Raw genomic sequence first — 16,905 nt, forward strand, 5'->3', positions numbered from 1 at the left:
TCGTCATGACTTTTCCCCTAAGAAGTATTTTGCATAAGCCCAAGCTATTGGGCAGGTTGGCCAAATGGTCCATCAAACTGAGCGATCACGATATCACATATCAGCCATGAGCAGCGATAAAGTCACAATTCCTTGCAGACTTCGTCGCCAACTTCAGCGCAAAAATAATGCCTGAAGTTGAAAAAGAAGTCATCCACGCTTCTCCCCAAACACAAGACCTCTGGTTCCTGTACACTGACGGTGTCTCCAATGCATTAGGGTCCGGAATGGGACTCGTACTCGAAGTCCCAACAAGGGAAGTGATTCGCCAGTCCATAAGATGCTTGGAAATGACTAACAACGAGGCCGAGTATGAGGCCGTAATTGCAGGGTTAAGACTAGCACTAAAATACGGGGAGAAACGGCTAAGACTACGCTGTGATTCTCAACTCGTGGTCAACCAAGTCACAGGGACTTTCCAGATCAAGGAACAAAGGTTGCAAAAGTACCCGACCAAAATCTGCAAGTTGTTGTCCGAGTTTGACAAATGTCAACTCGACCAGATCCCCTGAGCATAGAATACCGAGGTGGACGGACTCGCCAAATTAGCCGCAGGTACCAAAAACATTACAATCGGAGACAGAAGTGTAGTCCACCTTCTCAACTCATCGATAGACCTAATCGAGGTAAGAACCATAAACCTGACTTGGGACGGGGCGCAACCGTATTGTTACATACTTGCAGGATGGCGTACTCCCAGTTGATAAAAAAGAGGCCAAGAAATTGCGAATGCAAGCAATCAGGTACAACATCATTCACAATGACCTATACAAAAGAACGTACGGCGTCCTTCTGGCGAAATGCCTGGGCCCAAATTAGACGCGGCGCGTCCTTGAAGAGGTCCACGAAGGCCACTATGGAGCTCATTCTAGCAATCGGGCTTTGGTTAGATGCCTCATACGGGTAGGGTATTACTGGCCCACTATGAAAAAGGAGGCCGCAGATTTCGTGAAAAAGTGTGAGCAATGCCAAAAGTATGCCCCAATGATTCACCAAGTAGGCGAACACCTACACTCAGTCACTTCCCCTTGGCCATTCATCATATGGGGAATAGACATAGTGGGCCCCCTCCCGGCAGGGCGAGGTAACGTACGATTTCTTTTGGTTTTAACTGACTATTTCTCTAAGTGGGTAGAAGCAGGAGCATTCTCCCAAATACGCGAAAAGGAAATGATCGCCTTCATATGGAAAAACATCATCTGCCATTTCAGCTTCCCCAAAGAGATCAGTTGCGACAACAGACCCTAATTTACAGGAAAAAAGGTCGCTGAATGTTTTGAAAAATGGAATATCAAAAGAATACTCTCAACGCCATATCATCCCGCAAGCAACAAACAAGAGGAGTCCTCCAACAAGTCGATACTGAACATCATGAAGAAAAAACTCGAAGACGCTAAAGGGTTATTGCCGGAAATATTACCATAAGTACTCTGGGCCTACCGAGAAATGCCGAAGATGAGCACAAGAGAGATGCCTTACTCATTGGTCTATGGGACTGATGCAGTAATACCGGTCGAAGTCGGGGAGCCCAGCCTAAGATACTCCCACAAAAGCGGACCAAGGAATGATGAAAGTAGAAGGCAGGAGCTCGACGAAGTCGAAGAACAAAGAGATATGGCCTACGTAAGGATGATCGCCCAAAAGCAATAAGCAGAACGTTATTATAACAAAAAGGCAAAGGTCAGGTTACTCAAAGCTCTTGAGAAAGCTCGGTCACTCGCGAATTCCCACGGTGCGAGGGAGAACTCGACCAACCCAATCAAAAATATCGCCGACCAAAGGAGGGGGCGTAGTCTTGGCTGCATAAGAAGAGAATCCGAGTTCAGAATCTATGACTGAAACAAGCAAATCAAATATTTTAACGAAGAAAGGTTAAATGCTTACGAGGGTAATTCCAAGTCTCGGGAAAGCCATCCGTGTTCGCCACCACGTCTTCGGTTCTGACAAAGAAATAATTGTGCCACAACTGGCGGTTTGCCTTGTCATCCATCTTCACCACCAAGCATTTGCCCCCTCGATGGCGAAGATTCAACATTGTCCCCCTATATAAACTAAGGATGAAGAGATGCATCAGATGCCGGAGCGTGACCTCGACCCCGGCCAGTTCCACATATTTAGTAAGCATCCTAATAAGTTTGTAGATTTATGGAGAAAGATGAGCCAGGAAAACGCCATAGTAACAGTAGAAATCCTCCTCCATTGGGAGAAGAGGAAGAGAGTAGCCAACATGAAAAGGGTAAGCATAGAACACGCAACCCGGGATGGTGGGTTTACTGAATGCTACTGTCAATTCTCTGTCAATTCTCTTTTCATGTTGGCTACTCTCTTCCCCTTTTCCCAATGGCGAAGGAGTTCTGCTGTTACTATGGTATTTTCCTGGCTCAACTTTCTCCATGTATCTACAAGCTTATTAGGATGCTTGCTAAATATGCGGAACTGGCTGGGGTCGAGGTCACGCTCTGGCATCTGATGCATCTCTTCGTCCCTAGTTTCTATAGGGGGACAATGTTGAATCTTCGCAATCGAGGGGGCAAATGCTTGGTGGTGAAGATGGATGATAAGGCAAACCGCCAGTTCTGGCACAATTTCTTCTTTGTTAGAACTGAAGACGTGGTGGCGAACGCGGATGGCTTTCCCGAGACTTGGAATTACACTCGCAAGCGCTTAACCTTTCTTCGTTAAAATATTCGATTTCCTTGTTTCGATCGTAGATTTTGAACACGGATTCTCTTCTTATGCAGCCAAGACTACGCCCCCTCCTTTGGTCGGCGATATTTCTGATTGGGTTGGTCGAGTTCTCCCTCGCACCGTGGGAATTTGCGAGTGGCCAACCTTTCTCAAGAAGTTTTATCTTGTCAGAAACATCACTACTCGACTCGCTCATCCAATTTTGCCAACCACAATAAACAGAATCCACTCATCAAGGTCATCTGGGGCCGGCCTTAATAAGCTGAGGGACTAACTGTATAGGTCGAAATCTGTCTCAATACTTAGGATAAAGTAACATCGAGAAAAGAGTCAGCCGAGGTCGACCAGGAAATAGCGAGGCTCGTGGTCGAGATGCAAACGATGGTCGAGGTCGAGCACCGCAGAAAGAGCTGTAACGGCTAGTTTGTTAGAATAGGATATTAAAGAAAATATTCCATTGGATATTCTCTGCACTTGTACTATTAGAGTTTGTTGGGGGTATGTCCCATATAAATAGGAAAAAAGATATTGAATAGAGGCATGTTATATTCATTGTGATAAGAGCAGACTTTGCTAAAAGATTCTCTCTCACTCTCTCTCTCTCACTCTCTCTTGTAAAGATACGAAGACTACATTTTTATCAAGATTCTTGCTTATATTATTCCACACTTTTCCATCAGATCCGAGAATATTTTGAATGTTTTAAGATTTGTCTGTCACTCATCATTGTCAGGAGGAACAATTACCTAGTACATTGTTTATTGGGTGAACCACTTCTCTTATTTACTTAAATGCCATTTATTGTTATTTATTGCTAGTTACTTCTCCATTATTACTCATATCTTTTGAAACACTTACTGAATGTTACTATCAATTCTCTTCTAGATCTGTCTAAACATTAGCCATATTTTCGGAACCCACATCTAGAGATATTATCATTAACTAGGTTTAATCTGTTCTTACTCAAATATAATCGTTTTAACCAGAAGTTGCACTTTTTGGTCAAACAATTTTTCAGGTTCCACCAGGTATTAGGGAGCATATTTTAAATATGGGAGTGGAGTCGAATGAGGCGGATGACTATCCAATATGGACAACTTCCTCTGGGATTTTCTCAGTTGGCACAAGAAAGGATTCACTAAGGCACATTCTAGGGAACTGTATTGGTAAAATACGACTATGACACATGGCTAGTAGGATGGATGGCACGTGACAAGTATTACTCAGTCAGACGTCTTGCATCCTTAGTCCCTTGAGCCGAAGGCCCAAAATACATACGATGTCTCTAGAGTTGTATAACATGTTTCAGATAAGGAAATCCTAGGAATCAACATATTGGGAGGCCACAAATGTCCGGATAGGTACTCACTTAGCGATATAGGGATCCGAGATATGCGGGATTTACCATACTTGAGCCCGTCAGTTACGCCTCATGGAAACGTAACAGGCGATATTCGCATCTACTACAAATAGTGCCAATAATGGCTAGGCAAGAAATTAGGAGAACAATAGGGCTGATGCTGAAGAGATGGTGGCCCAGTATAGGGCTGATATTGAGGCAGCTGAGGCCTGCCTGAAAGTCTCTATTGATTACGTGAAGTGGTTGTCTCGAAGGGAGACCCTTGAAGAGATCCATGCCCGAGGTTTCGACCTATCGGCCGAGATCGAAGAGGCGAAAAGGCTCGAGGTCGAGGCCAAGTAGCTGGATGAACCCTAGGGTGAAGAAGGCTCTGAGGGCTCCAACGAACCCGAAGATGGAGAAGACCCCGACGGCTCTGGTGATGAGGCGGTTCTAGTGGATATCAGGCGTAGGTGCCTTAGGATGTTTTGTCTTTGTTATTGCATTTTGTACATTTATTTTGTTGATGTCATTTTCATTGGCCTTTATAAAGACATTCTGAATGTTTATATAAGGTTTTTTTTTCGTTTTGAAAATTTTCAAGTCTATTACCTTTAGCATCCTTTTTACAATTGCAAAAGTTTTAAATGCCTTAGCACGGAATAAAACGTATTAATAAGTTATTTTTCGGAGGTCCGAGCAAGACTTATTCTCGATGCAAGTTTTGCTTGAAACTTGTGGGGGCTCGAGATGACCGTGAGCTTTCCCCAAAATGCTTGTTTAAATGTTTTTAGACTATAATTTTGCTGAGGGTAACCTTTGAACCAGTTTGGAATTTTGAAGGCCTTATGTTTTGATTACGGGCTTCGGACGTCTCCGAGCCATTTTTAAGGTGGCCGTAGCCTTTTAGGTTTAGGCACTTCCTAATAGGTTTTGTGCCTTCGAGTTTTGATAACTCGAGCCGTCTGAAATTATCAAGGACGGTAGTCCCTGAGTGGGGGTAGCCCTTTGGGCTCGGATAGGGGTAGCCCTTGGGCTCGATAGTTCTCGGGTTGGAAAAGCCCTTAGGCTTGATACTTTTTTAAGAAGCAAAAAATGTTTGTTAGCAAGTAAAAACCTTCTTTCATTTCTGTGCGTAATGTACAATATTGTATAAAAGCTCGTATTGCGGCCGGTGTGGCCTACGCGGGCACGGTTCATTTGACCATTTGGCCCTTACAATGAATCCTAACTACCGAGCCTAGACATATCGAGCATAGAGTTTCTTTCCTTGCTAAAAATCATGACCCGAGGGTGATGGTCCCCAGTATTCGAGGTCGATCTTCGAGAGAGCTCGGATACTGTTAATGTGACCATCGACTCCGATTCAAAACCGGTCTTCGATTCTAAGTTAGCACGATCCATTGTTGCCTCATTAAAAACCTTGCCGGAAAACCCTATTTTGGACAAAACCGGTTCAAGGGAAAAAGAGTGCAATGCGTGCTTTCAGGCCTAACAACTACATCATCCTCTGGTTGTTGCCTGCAAGTATTAGTCCAATTCGTAATATAAAAAAAGAATGAATGAGGTCATACCTTAGCAGTAGTATCGTTTTAAGTGAGTCATGTTCTAGTTATTTGGAAGCTATGCACCGTTCCCTACTTTATACGAACCTTTACCGGTAATCTCGATAATTCAATATGGTCCTTCCCAATTCGGTCCTAGCTTCCATTCGTTCGAGTTTCAGGCGTTCAGTGTCACCGTTCTTAATACAAAGTCCCCGATATTGAAGTGTTGGAGGTTGTCTCTCCGATTGTAATACCTTTCGATCCGCTATTTCTGGGCGGCTAACTGGACGAGGGCGACCTCGCGCCTCTCATCCAATAGTTCCAGGCTCGTGCTCATGGCCTCACCGTTTGACTCTTCGGTTGCATATCGGAACCTGAGACTCGATTCTCCTACCTTGACCGGTATTAGTTCTTTGGCACCGTAGACCATCAAAAATGGGGTAGCCCCGGTACTAGACTTTGAGGTCATACGGTATGCCCACAAGACTTCGGGCAAAATTTTCTTCCATTTTCCTGTGGCATCGGTCAACCTTTTCTTAAAATTTTGGAGTATGGTCTTGTTTTTAGACTCCGTCTGCCCGTTCCCACTAGGGTGATAGGGTGTTGACAAGATTCTTTTGATCTTATGGTCATCGAAAAATTTGCTTACCTTGCTGTCGATGAACTGTTCCCATTGTCATATACGATCTCGGCTGGCATCCCGAACCGACATATTATGTGGTCCCAAATAAAATTAATAACTTCTTTTTCTCTGACTTTCTGGAATGCCTAAGCTTCAACCCGTTTTAAAAATTAGTCAGTCATAAATAATATTAATTGAGCCTTATCAGGTGCCCATGGCAGGGGACCGACGATGTCCATTCCCCATTTCATGAATGGCCAAGGTGACAAGACTGAATGTAGTAGCTCCCCAGGCTGATGGATCATTGGTGCGTGCCTCTGACAGTCATCGTAGTTTCGCACGAACTCCTTCGCATCTTTCTCCATGTTAATCTAGTAATAGCCGGCTCTGATTATCTTACGAACCAATGATTCAGCCCCCGAATGGTTCCCGCAGGTACGTTCGTGAACTTCACTCAAAACATCTTTGGTGTCTCCCAGTCCCAGACATATGGCGAGTGGGCCATCAAACGTTATTCTGAACAGGGTGTTATCCTTGGACAGGCTAAACCTGACCGCGTTCATGTGCAGAGCCCTCGATTGTTTAGGTTCCGAGGGCAGCTTCCTGGACTTCACGTAATCTATATACTTGTTTTTCCAGTCCCAGGTTAAGCTTGTCGAGTTTATCTCGGCGTGGCCTTTTCTACTACCGATTTTATGATTTTTACTACCGTTCCCAAGCTGAATTCATTATCATCAACCGAAGACCCCAAGTTAGACAGAGCATCGGCTTCGCTATTTTGATCCTGGGGCACGTGTTCTAGGGTCTATTCCTTGAATCGATGTAGCGTTACCTATATTTTATCCAAGTATATTCGCATTCGTTCCTCTTTCACTTCGAATGTCCCATTGGCTTGATTCACCACAAAGAGGAAATCGCATTTAGCTTCGATCACTTCAGCCCCCAGGCTTTTAGACAATTAGAGACCTACAATCATGACCTCGTACTCGGCCTCATTGTTAGTCAATTTCACAGTTCTAACAGATTGCCTAACTACATTACATGTGGGTGACTTCAACACGTTGCCGAGTCCAGACCCCTTTGCGTTCGAGGCACCGATCGTAAAGAGGGTCCAGATCCCCGAGGAGGTCCCTGAAGTTGACAACAATTCCTTTTCGACTTCAGGTATTAAGGCTGGTGTGAAGTCGGTCACGAAGTCTGACAAAATTTGAGATTTGATGGTGGTTCGGGGTCGATAGCCAATATGGTACCCGCTAATTTCCACGACCCATTTGTCTAATTGTCCCAATAGCTTGGGTTTGTGCATTATGTTCCTCAATGGGCAAGTAGTTACGACACATATGGGATGGCATTGAAAATATGGCCTTAACTTACTGGAGGCGCTTACCAAAGCGAGTTCCAATTTGTCCAGTGAGGGTACCTTGTTTTGGCCTCGCTTAGAGTCCTCCTAACATAATATATAGGAAAATGCGTACCTTCTTCTTCCTAGACTACGACTATACTTACCGTTATCTCGGATACCGCTAAGTACAGGTATAACTGCTCATCTGCCTTCAAAGTATGAAGCAAAAGTGGACTCGAAAGGTACCGCTTGAGTTCTTCCAAAGCTTGTTGGCACTCCGGGGTTAACGAGAAGTTATTCTTCTTCTTCAATAACGAGAAGAATCGATGGCTCTTATCGGAGGACCTTGTAATGAACCGACCAAGGGCAGCTATGCGCCCGGTTAGCCTTTGAACGACCTTGACATTATCGACCACGGTGATGTCTTCTATGGCCTTGATCTTGTCGGGATTGATCTCGATCCCTCGGTTGGACACCATGAATCCAAGGAACTTCCCGGACCCGACCCTGAATGTGCACTTCTCCGGGTTAATTTCATGTTATACTTCTTTAGTATGTTGAAGGTTTCCTGCAAATGTTCCAAATGGTCCTCTGCTCGCACGACTTAACTAATATATCGTCAATGTAAACCTTCATTAATTTTCCTATTTGCTCTTCGAACATCTGGTTTACTAGGCGTTGGTAAGTGGCACCGGTGTTCTTTAATTTGAACGACATTATGTTATAACAATAGGTGTCGTATTTGGTGATGAATGAAGTTTTTTCCTGACCACCCGGGTCCATCCGAATTTGGTTGTACCCGGAATAGGCATCGAGAAAGCTGAGTATCGCGTGGCCGACCGTCGCATTGATCATGAGATCGATGTTGGGCAGAGAAAAAGAGTCCTTAGGGCATGTCTTGTTCTAGTCTTTGTAGTCTATGCACATTCTTAATTTATTTCCCTTTTTAGGGACTACTACTATATTTACTAACTAATCCGGGTACTTTACTTCCCGAATGGAACCTATTTTAAGGAGTTTACATACCTCGTCTTTGATGAACACATTCTTGACTTTGGACTGGGCCTCATCTTCTATTTAACCAGGTGGAACTTCGGATCCAATCTTAGCTTGTGAGTAGTTATTTCCGACGGGATCCCTGTCATATAAAGGTGGGACCAAACAAAACAATCTATGTTAGCTATAAGGAATTCAATGAGTTTCTTCCTAAGATCGGAAGTTAGTCCTGTGCCTAGGTATGCCTTTCGGTCGGGCAAGTGCTCGATCAGTATGACTCGTTCCAGCTCCTCGACCGTTGACTTGGTGGCATCGAAATCGTCAGGGGCTATGAATGAACTAGGGACTCTGTAATCATCATCCTCGCCCATCTCCTGCTTCTTTAGTTCGGTCGAGGACGGTGTCGGTGATTGCTATTTGGTTTCTTCCTTGGTAACCGAACTCGAGTCCTTCGATCACGTAGAATTTTATTTCCTGAACGACTCCGGCGGTGCTTACCGGTAGGGTTATCTCCCCTTTAGTTGTCTCGCATTCTATGTTAAATCCGTTAAAAACTCGGACTAAGAGCACTATTTGGTCTTGCATACCCAATTGTTCCACGACCCTCGATCTGATAATATTGGTCGAGCTACCTGGATTAATTAACACACGCTTAACTCGAGATTTATTTATGAGTACAAATATTACCAGTGCATCATTATGTTATTGCACGATGCCTTCAGCGTCCTCGTCGTTGAAAAATACGGTTCCCTCCGGTACATAATCTCGAGTCCGTTTTTCCCTTGTAATGGACACCTTAGTGCGCTTTAACATTGGTTCTTGGGGGACGTCAAATCTGCCAATGATCATGTTAATGACATGCTGAGGTTCCTCTTGCTCGATCTGGTTGTTGGAGTCCCTATTCCTGAAGTGATTTTTGGCTCGATCACTCAGAAATTCTCAGAGGTGTCCGTTTTTGAATAACCGGGCTACTTCTTCTCTCAGCTGGTAGCAGTCTTCGGTTCTATGGCCGTGAGTTCCATGATACTTACATATTAGGTTGGGGTCCCTATAGGCAGGATCAGACTGCAATGGTCGAGGCCATTTAGTATCTTTGATGCGTCCGATGGTTGATACGATGATGGCAGCATTGATGCTGAAGTTGTACTTTGATAACCTTGATGCCTCCTTAGACCCGGTGGGTCTATCGAAACCATTTTTGCTCATGAGTCCCTAGTTATTATGGTCTCGATCGCTTCTTCTATCACTCCTCACAGGGTTGCATCCATACCGACTTCCTCTTCGATCTTCGTTGTATGGTTGATACTAATCCCTATTTTATCTCATTTCATGATCGACCGATATTTTGGATCTGTCACTGGTTCTGACGCGATAAACTGATCCAGAAGGGGCCTCGAGCTGATCATCTTCGACCTTAATTTTTGATTGGTACCTGTTATGGATGTCGGCCCAAGTTACCGACGGGTACTCTATCAAATTTTGTTTCAATTGCTATGAAGCCAATGAGCTTTGGGGGTTGAGTCCTTGGGTGAATGCCTGAACGACCCAATCGTCCGCGACCGGAGGCAGATCCATCCATTCCATTTGAAACCTCGACACGAATTCCTTGAGCATCTCGTTATCTCTTTGCTTCACTTTGAAAAGGTTTGACTTTCTGGTCTCGACCTTGATGGCACCGGCGTGCGCTTTTACAAAGAAATCTGCAAGCATGGGAAACGAGTCAATAGAACTAGGGGTAAATTGTGATATAATATCATAGCTCCCTTTGACAAGGTTTCTCCGAACATGTTCAGCAGAACGGATTCGATTTCGTCATCTTCTAAGTCGTTTCGCTTGATGGAGCACGTGTAGGAGGTCACATGCTCATTTGGATCAGTTGTTCTGTTATACTTCAAAATTTCGGGTATGTGGAACTTCTTTCGGATCGGCTTCGTAGCTGCGCTCGAAGGGAAAGGGTTTTGAACAATTTTTTTGGAATCCAGGCCCTTCAGCATCGGTGGTGCTCCTGGGATTTGATCAACCCTGGAGTTGTAGGTTTCCACTTTTTTTTCATTGGCTTCGATTTTCTTTTTTCCCGATTCCACCCGTTTTGTTAGTTCCTCGAGCAACTTTATGATCTCGAAGTTGGTACCGGGTTTAGCTTCACTCGGCCTTTCTGTGATTGGTTCATTTCTACGAGTGTTTTCCCGGGATGGTTTGGGCTCAACTTTGCTGGGGGTGCGGCTTTGGTTCTGCAACTGGGCTATCGCTGCTTGTTGAGCCTGCAATATTTCGAAGATTACTCGCAAGTTGATCCCATCACCTTCGCCGTCGTGTGTACTCCGGGCTACCGATCGGGCTCCCCCACGAATGTTGTTCTCAGGGTCGGTAGGCAAGTGTGCATCGATAGCCATATGTGAGTAAGCATCGATCGGGTCCGCGACCGGAACTCCGTTGGGATCAACAAAGGGCACCTTATTACTGGGCACCACACTGTTGTTCTCGCCATAGTGGCCAGACTCAGCATCGACATTCAAAGGGGCAGATTGGGAGTTTGACATTTTTAATCTGACCTGAAATTAAAAGCTCAAATAACAAGCGTAAAATAGAGTGTGTTATGAAAATTTGTATCGAATTGCCACTATTATCCTCAGCCCTATGGTGGGCGCCAAACTGTTTACCCTAAAAATGGATAACAATTAAACTTATATGTGGTTTAAAGGATACATGGATTAATTCAATACAAATGATAAATTGCATTAAATTAAACAGATAAAGGACGTAATAAATTGTCAAACCAATTAAGGGGAGTGATTCCAGACTCAGTAACAGATTTAATGAAATGCCTGCCTTTGATCCCGATCTCACAATAATGAAGAATGATGAACAAAAGTAAGAACTTTGAATAAGAGAGAAAATAAGAGCATATTGCCTTGATATATGTGTTACCATGATTTTAACGAATAATTAGACTCCCATTTATATAGTAGGGGAGTTTTACCCTAAGTACAATTTCATAAAAGGTAAAAATCTTCCATTTTACTAATCACTGATTTTCTGCCGATATGTGCCGAGATTTACGTCGTGACATCCGGCTGGGCACAGATATCACGGCCCTTTGTTATTCGTGCTCGATTATCTGGTAATGCTTTCCGAAGTTTTGGATTCGAATGGGACCTGGGGGACGTGGACCCGATTCTTCCGAGGGCAGGTGTTTTGCCTGGACCCCGACTCGAGGAGCTCCTTGCCCCGATTCCGGTTCCTTACAGTCACATTTCTGCTCCGTTTATTTCATCGAAAATCGAGGAATCCCACGGGCTCGGTTTCACCCGTATACACTACTTTTTAAAGTTGGGTTATGTTTAAGGTTCATTTTCAACACAGTATCAAAGTCAAAATGGACCTGTTTGGTATCCATGTCATGTTACTCCAAGCTCAGGTGAGGATCTTGATTTTTTGGCATGTGAGGGATGAAAGGGTCTCAAGTAGTTGTGTGTATGATCACTTGGATATCAATCCTTATATCATGAGCTAGTTTTTTTCGATTGAATTAGGCACAAGGTCAATTTTCCAACGATAAGATTAATGTTTGATTATGAGAATTTTAGCTTAATTAATACTTTTCTTAATCTTTTTTTACAAATAATGCGGCTTTTTTTTTTTGAAATACCAAACAGGCATAAACTCTGAATTATTTTATTAAAAAATTGTGAAGGTAAATTTTATGAAGTCCGGGCACGAAAAAGATTCTAGAACTGAAGTGATGGCGTTACATGGAAAAGATGTTAAAACACCCCATACCGACACTTTAATATAATGATTTAAGTTTTTTTTTTTACGCTATAGAGAATTTTAACATGTGATAGTGGGTTAATAATAGTAGGTTAATTATTACAGCTTTGTGATATAGTGAATACAACATGAAACTTTTTCTCAAACATTGGCTACAAACTACATCCACAGCCACTGGGATAGAAACAACTCACCCTGCAAAAAGAAATAATGATATTCCTCCTGGCCGCACTGTTGATATCTAAATAATTCTCAAAAGTTTGAAATAGCCAGCAAAAGAAAATAATGATAACTGCTTCGAAAAAGGTTAGGAAGTTCAACCATAATAGAACTTTAAGAGGTAAGTGCATAGTAAAACTGCAAAAATACGAAGCTACGAAAAACATATTTCCTTTTTAGTCCGTGTCAAAAAGAATGATCTTTTTCTTTATTTGAAAATAATTTACCTTTATGCATTGATTTATAGCCACACAAAATATATGTGCCTTATTTTACACCACAAGTTCAAAAGTCTTTTCTCTTTTTTTAAAGTTCGTACCCAGTCAAATGAGTTCACATCAATTGAAACGGAGGGAGTAATTTCTAGTATGGCACTGTGCAACAAAAGTACACCAGCTACCTCTTCCTTCTTAATCTATTTTAGTTTTGGGAGCCTTCTTGTTTGAGGATCTCGCGGGCATAGAGATGTTCGTCAGGTCAATGAAAAAGATTAATCCACCAAACAATGCCATGTTCTGAGAAAACTTGATAAAAAGTTGAGAATATTCTCTGCTGTGAACATCATAGTTCTAGAAGTCATACAAGATGGGGGAAGCAATGGCCAAATGCAGCATCAGAATATAAGCTCCAATTAGAGAGCTATCAAAGATGATGAGAAAGCTTCCAAGACCCTTCATAACTATGGCCAAGAAAACAAGATGTTTCAACTCTACATGTGGTAGTTGAAATCCAGTGTGTGTTGCCACATGCTTTGAGAAAGCATTGAAATTTGATTCTAATGCCTTTGCTGTTAACCCAAATTCACTGAAATCTTGATAAGCAGAGAGAATGAAGACTGCTACCAATAAAACCCTCCGAAGCAACACCATCATTCTATTCTATGCAACAGTGTAGCAACTCCATGGATATACAGTTCGATTCTAGAGTTGTCTGACTTTGAGGTAGTTAAACAGGGTAGATGCAAAAATTTGATTATGGTAAATCTAAAATTACTTTGGATGGATCTTATACTATTTGAGATGTCTAACAGATTTCGAAAGAGAAAAAATTATTTTTCCCCCAAACGCAACTCTAACTTATACGGAAAGAGAGAGAGACGATAGTTAGAGCAATATCAGGGACGTTGAATGATAATAGGGAATAATATCTTCAAATAATTCATAATGGAGAAATATCAGGAGGTTAAAGAATATCATGTATTTTGGGTAGCCAAAAGTTACCATATATACTAGGGAATTCTTGTAACCACAGAATACAAGTTGTAAACAGTAAATTTTCTATAGTCCAACCCTATAGGGTTTTAGGATCCAATTCTATATATAATAGTAGCCAATAACGAAGACGAGCAGAAACAAAAACAAGAATAGATGGAGAAACAGAAAGAACAGAAGAAGGATTTCTGTGCGCAAGTTACTGGTGAGCTTATGCTGAAGGAGATCCAAAAGGGCTTCAATGCTGAGAACATAGTGTTGTCTCCGTTATCTTACACTGTCGTACTGAATATGACGGCGGCCGAAGCAACGGGACCTACTTTAAAACAGATGCTTGAATATCTTGCAGTTGAGAAGATCGATTATCTGAATACCAAGTTCTTAGATATGGCGGCTATAGCGACGACCAATAGTGATGGGGGTCCTGATGTGTGCTTCCTTAGCGCACTTTGGGTGGAACAACAACTTCGCCTAAAAAAGTCTTACCAAGAACTTGTCAAGAATGTCTACAAGACAAGGGCTAAAAGTGTGGATTTTGAAAAAAAAGGTACTCCGTTTCATTGCTTGATATGTTTTCAGAAGGATTAATACCTTTGTCAAAATTTACATCTGATTAGAGTGAATAAGTTTGTGTATAATGAGAACGCATATCACTTAAATGTAATAAATGTATAAAATATATACCCTAAAATACGGCAAAGTACCTATAAAAAAGGAATCTAATTTTAAAAACGTATCCATAATTAGTCCTATCCATATCCATAATTAGTCCCTTAAAATTCTCTTTTTCGTTAATTAAAGATTATTACTATAAATACTTTAGGTTACCATGACAATATTATCTCATTACCAGGAGGCATCCTCCATAAAAATATGTTGCATCCTCCATTAAACTAAGTTTTACATTTTGGGATTCTTTTGTTCTTTCAATTTCATTCACCACTTTGATATACTTATCATAGGAATATTTTCCTACTGCAATTCATCACCATCAGTATCATTTTAATTAGAGAAAATCATCTTCAAGAAACACGAGGAGTTATTAGGTTTAACAATTATACTTTATATAAATACATAATACACAATGTGCAATACATATATATCATAGTAATTATACAATATGTAAATATTAAGTAAAACTTTTAAAATCCAACATAGAATAATTTTATTACAGTGTACCTTTAATTTATGTTATACTATATACACATATATAAGTATATAATATCATGTATAGAATATATAATATATAATATATAATATACTACTATATATCATTAGTAATTGTACACAGAAGCCAAATTAAGTGATAAAAATATACTATAATGGAGTATGAAGAAGGGTATAAGAATTTTGTAGTGGGCTGGAGGAAGGATAGGAGGAAAGATGTTAGGGACATTAGGATATACTCGAATCTTTTAATGGAGAAATTGAGAGAAAATTAATGTAGATAAATACATTTTAGGTGAGAGTAAATCTCAAGAGAGATATATTAGGATAGTTTTAGGTAAGAGAATCTCAAGGGAGAGATTTTAGGAATATGAAAAGTTGTAGATTAAAATAAATTATATTTTATATAATTTTCTAAAAGTAGTTGTAACTTATTTAATTAAGTACTAAATAAGTTGTATTACGCGTAAATTCCTCTTAAATATAGGAGGAGGTGGTAGAAGAAGCTAATTCCTCTTAAATATAGGAGGAGGTCTAATGCATGGGCCAAGTCTGCAACAAAAGGCCTTATTGATCAAGTTCTCAAGCCCAAGCACATCAAGGAAGACACAAAGCTCTTACTTGGAAACGCCTTACATTTCAAAGGTACATGGAAAGACAATTTTATTGAAAGGCTCACTCAGAACAAAGATTTTTACCTACTCAACGGAGACAAGGTTTCAGTTCCTTTCATGACTGGTTGTCATAATTATTTATATGGATCATTTGAAAGTTATCAAGCAGTGAAAATTTCTTATGAAAAAGGAAAAGATGATAAAAAAGACTTCTCCATGTACTTCTTTCTTCCTAATGAAAGGGACGGATTGCCAAGCTTATTGAAGAAAGTGAACTCTGATTCAAACTTCTTTACACAAGATTTCGAGCTATGGAAAGAAACCCTTGATGCATTTTGCATCCCAAAGTTCAAATTCTCATTCACCACAGAAGAAGGGGAAAAAGCAATGCAGGAAATGGGAATGACACTACCTTTCGAGAAGACTTGCAAGGACCTAACAGAGGTTGTGAAAAATAAAAATGTTTCTTTATATGTGTCCATGATAATACAGAAAGCATTTGTAGAAATTGATGAGAAATGTACCGAGGCAGCTGTTGTTACTTTTGAGTCAGAAGATGATTTGGGATGTTGTTTGTATCAAAGTCCTCCAAAAAAATTCGTAGCTGATCAATCCTTCTTGTTCATGATTAGAGAAGAGATTACAAGGTCGGTACTTTTCACTGGAGCTGTGTTAAATCCATTGCTAAATGGATCTGATGATACTACAACTATGGCATGAAATTACCAACATCTTGAGAGCCTTGCTTGTTTGGTTATTTTAGTTTTTTTTAAAATCTATGATGTTATTACATCGATAATGCTTATGACTCTATTTTTAATATTATGAGTATGTCATTTGACATAAGACTTGAGGAAATAAGCCATTTCAATGTCTCTTTTTCTAAAATATTTGCACATATGTTAGCATGAGATTTCTGCCTGCATAGAAGATGCTCTTTTATTGGTGTAGTTATGCTGCAATGTTAAATTTTTCTAGCACCAAAAGATTATCAATTAGATGCTGCTAAACTAAGATTTTAATAAATGAAATTATCAAATGTTTATCCAAATGACACAATTAAAAAAGTATATGGAGCGAAGCAGCAGATTTAGGTGGTAGAGTTTACCCTTCCACTGTTTTTGCAATGTCCAGAGTCTAGACATCCAACTAGTCATGTGAATTTGGTGGCTTTAGCAATAATATGTCCCAACAGCATGTTGAGAAACTTGTAAAACCTCAGCAATTTGTGGAGACCAATCAACAACAAACTCAAAATTAATTGGCAGTTGTTCATAAGTTCTTACATGGTAGTGAGTTACCGACTTTCAACTATTCTTCTTAGTCTTGTGTTCATAGTGTATTCTTGAA

At 41.0% G+C, this 16,905-nt stretch overlaps 1 protein-coding gene across 1 annotated transcript; it reads left to right on the forward strand.

Annotated features, from left to right (window-relative positions):
- The first annotated feature begins 13,930 nt into the window (after positions 1 to 13,930).
- On the forward strand, positions 13,931 to 16,275 carry LOC138901545 (serpin-Z10-like). The gene is made up of 3 exons (XM_070189317.1): positions 13,931 to 14,321; positions 14,598 to 14,649; positions 15,468 to 16,275. Exons 1-3 carry the CDS (start codon positions 13,931 to 13,933, stop codon positions 16,273 to 16,275), a joined length of 1,251 nt encoding a protein of 416 aa, XP_070045418.1.
- The last annotated feature ends 630 nt before the right edge of the window (positions 16,276 to 16,905 follow it).

The sequence above is a fragment of the Nicotiana tomentosiformis genome, chromosome 11, assembly GCF_000390325.3.
Source record: "Nicotiana tomentosiformis chromosome 11, ASM39032v3, whole genome shotgun sequence".
NCBI lineage: Eukaryota > Viridiplantae > Streptophyta > Magnoliopsida > Solanales > Solanaceae > Nicotiana > Nicotiana tomentosiformis.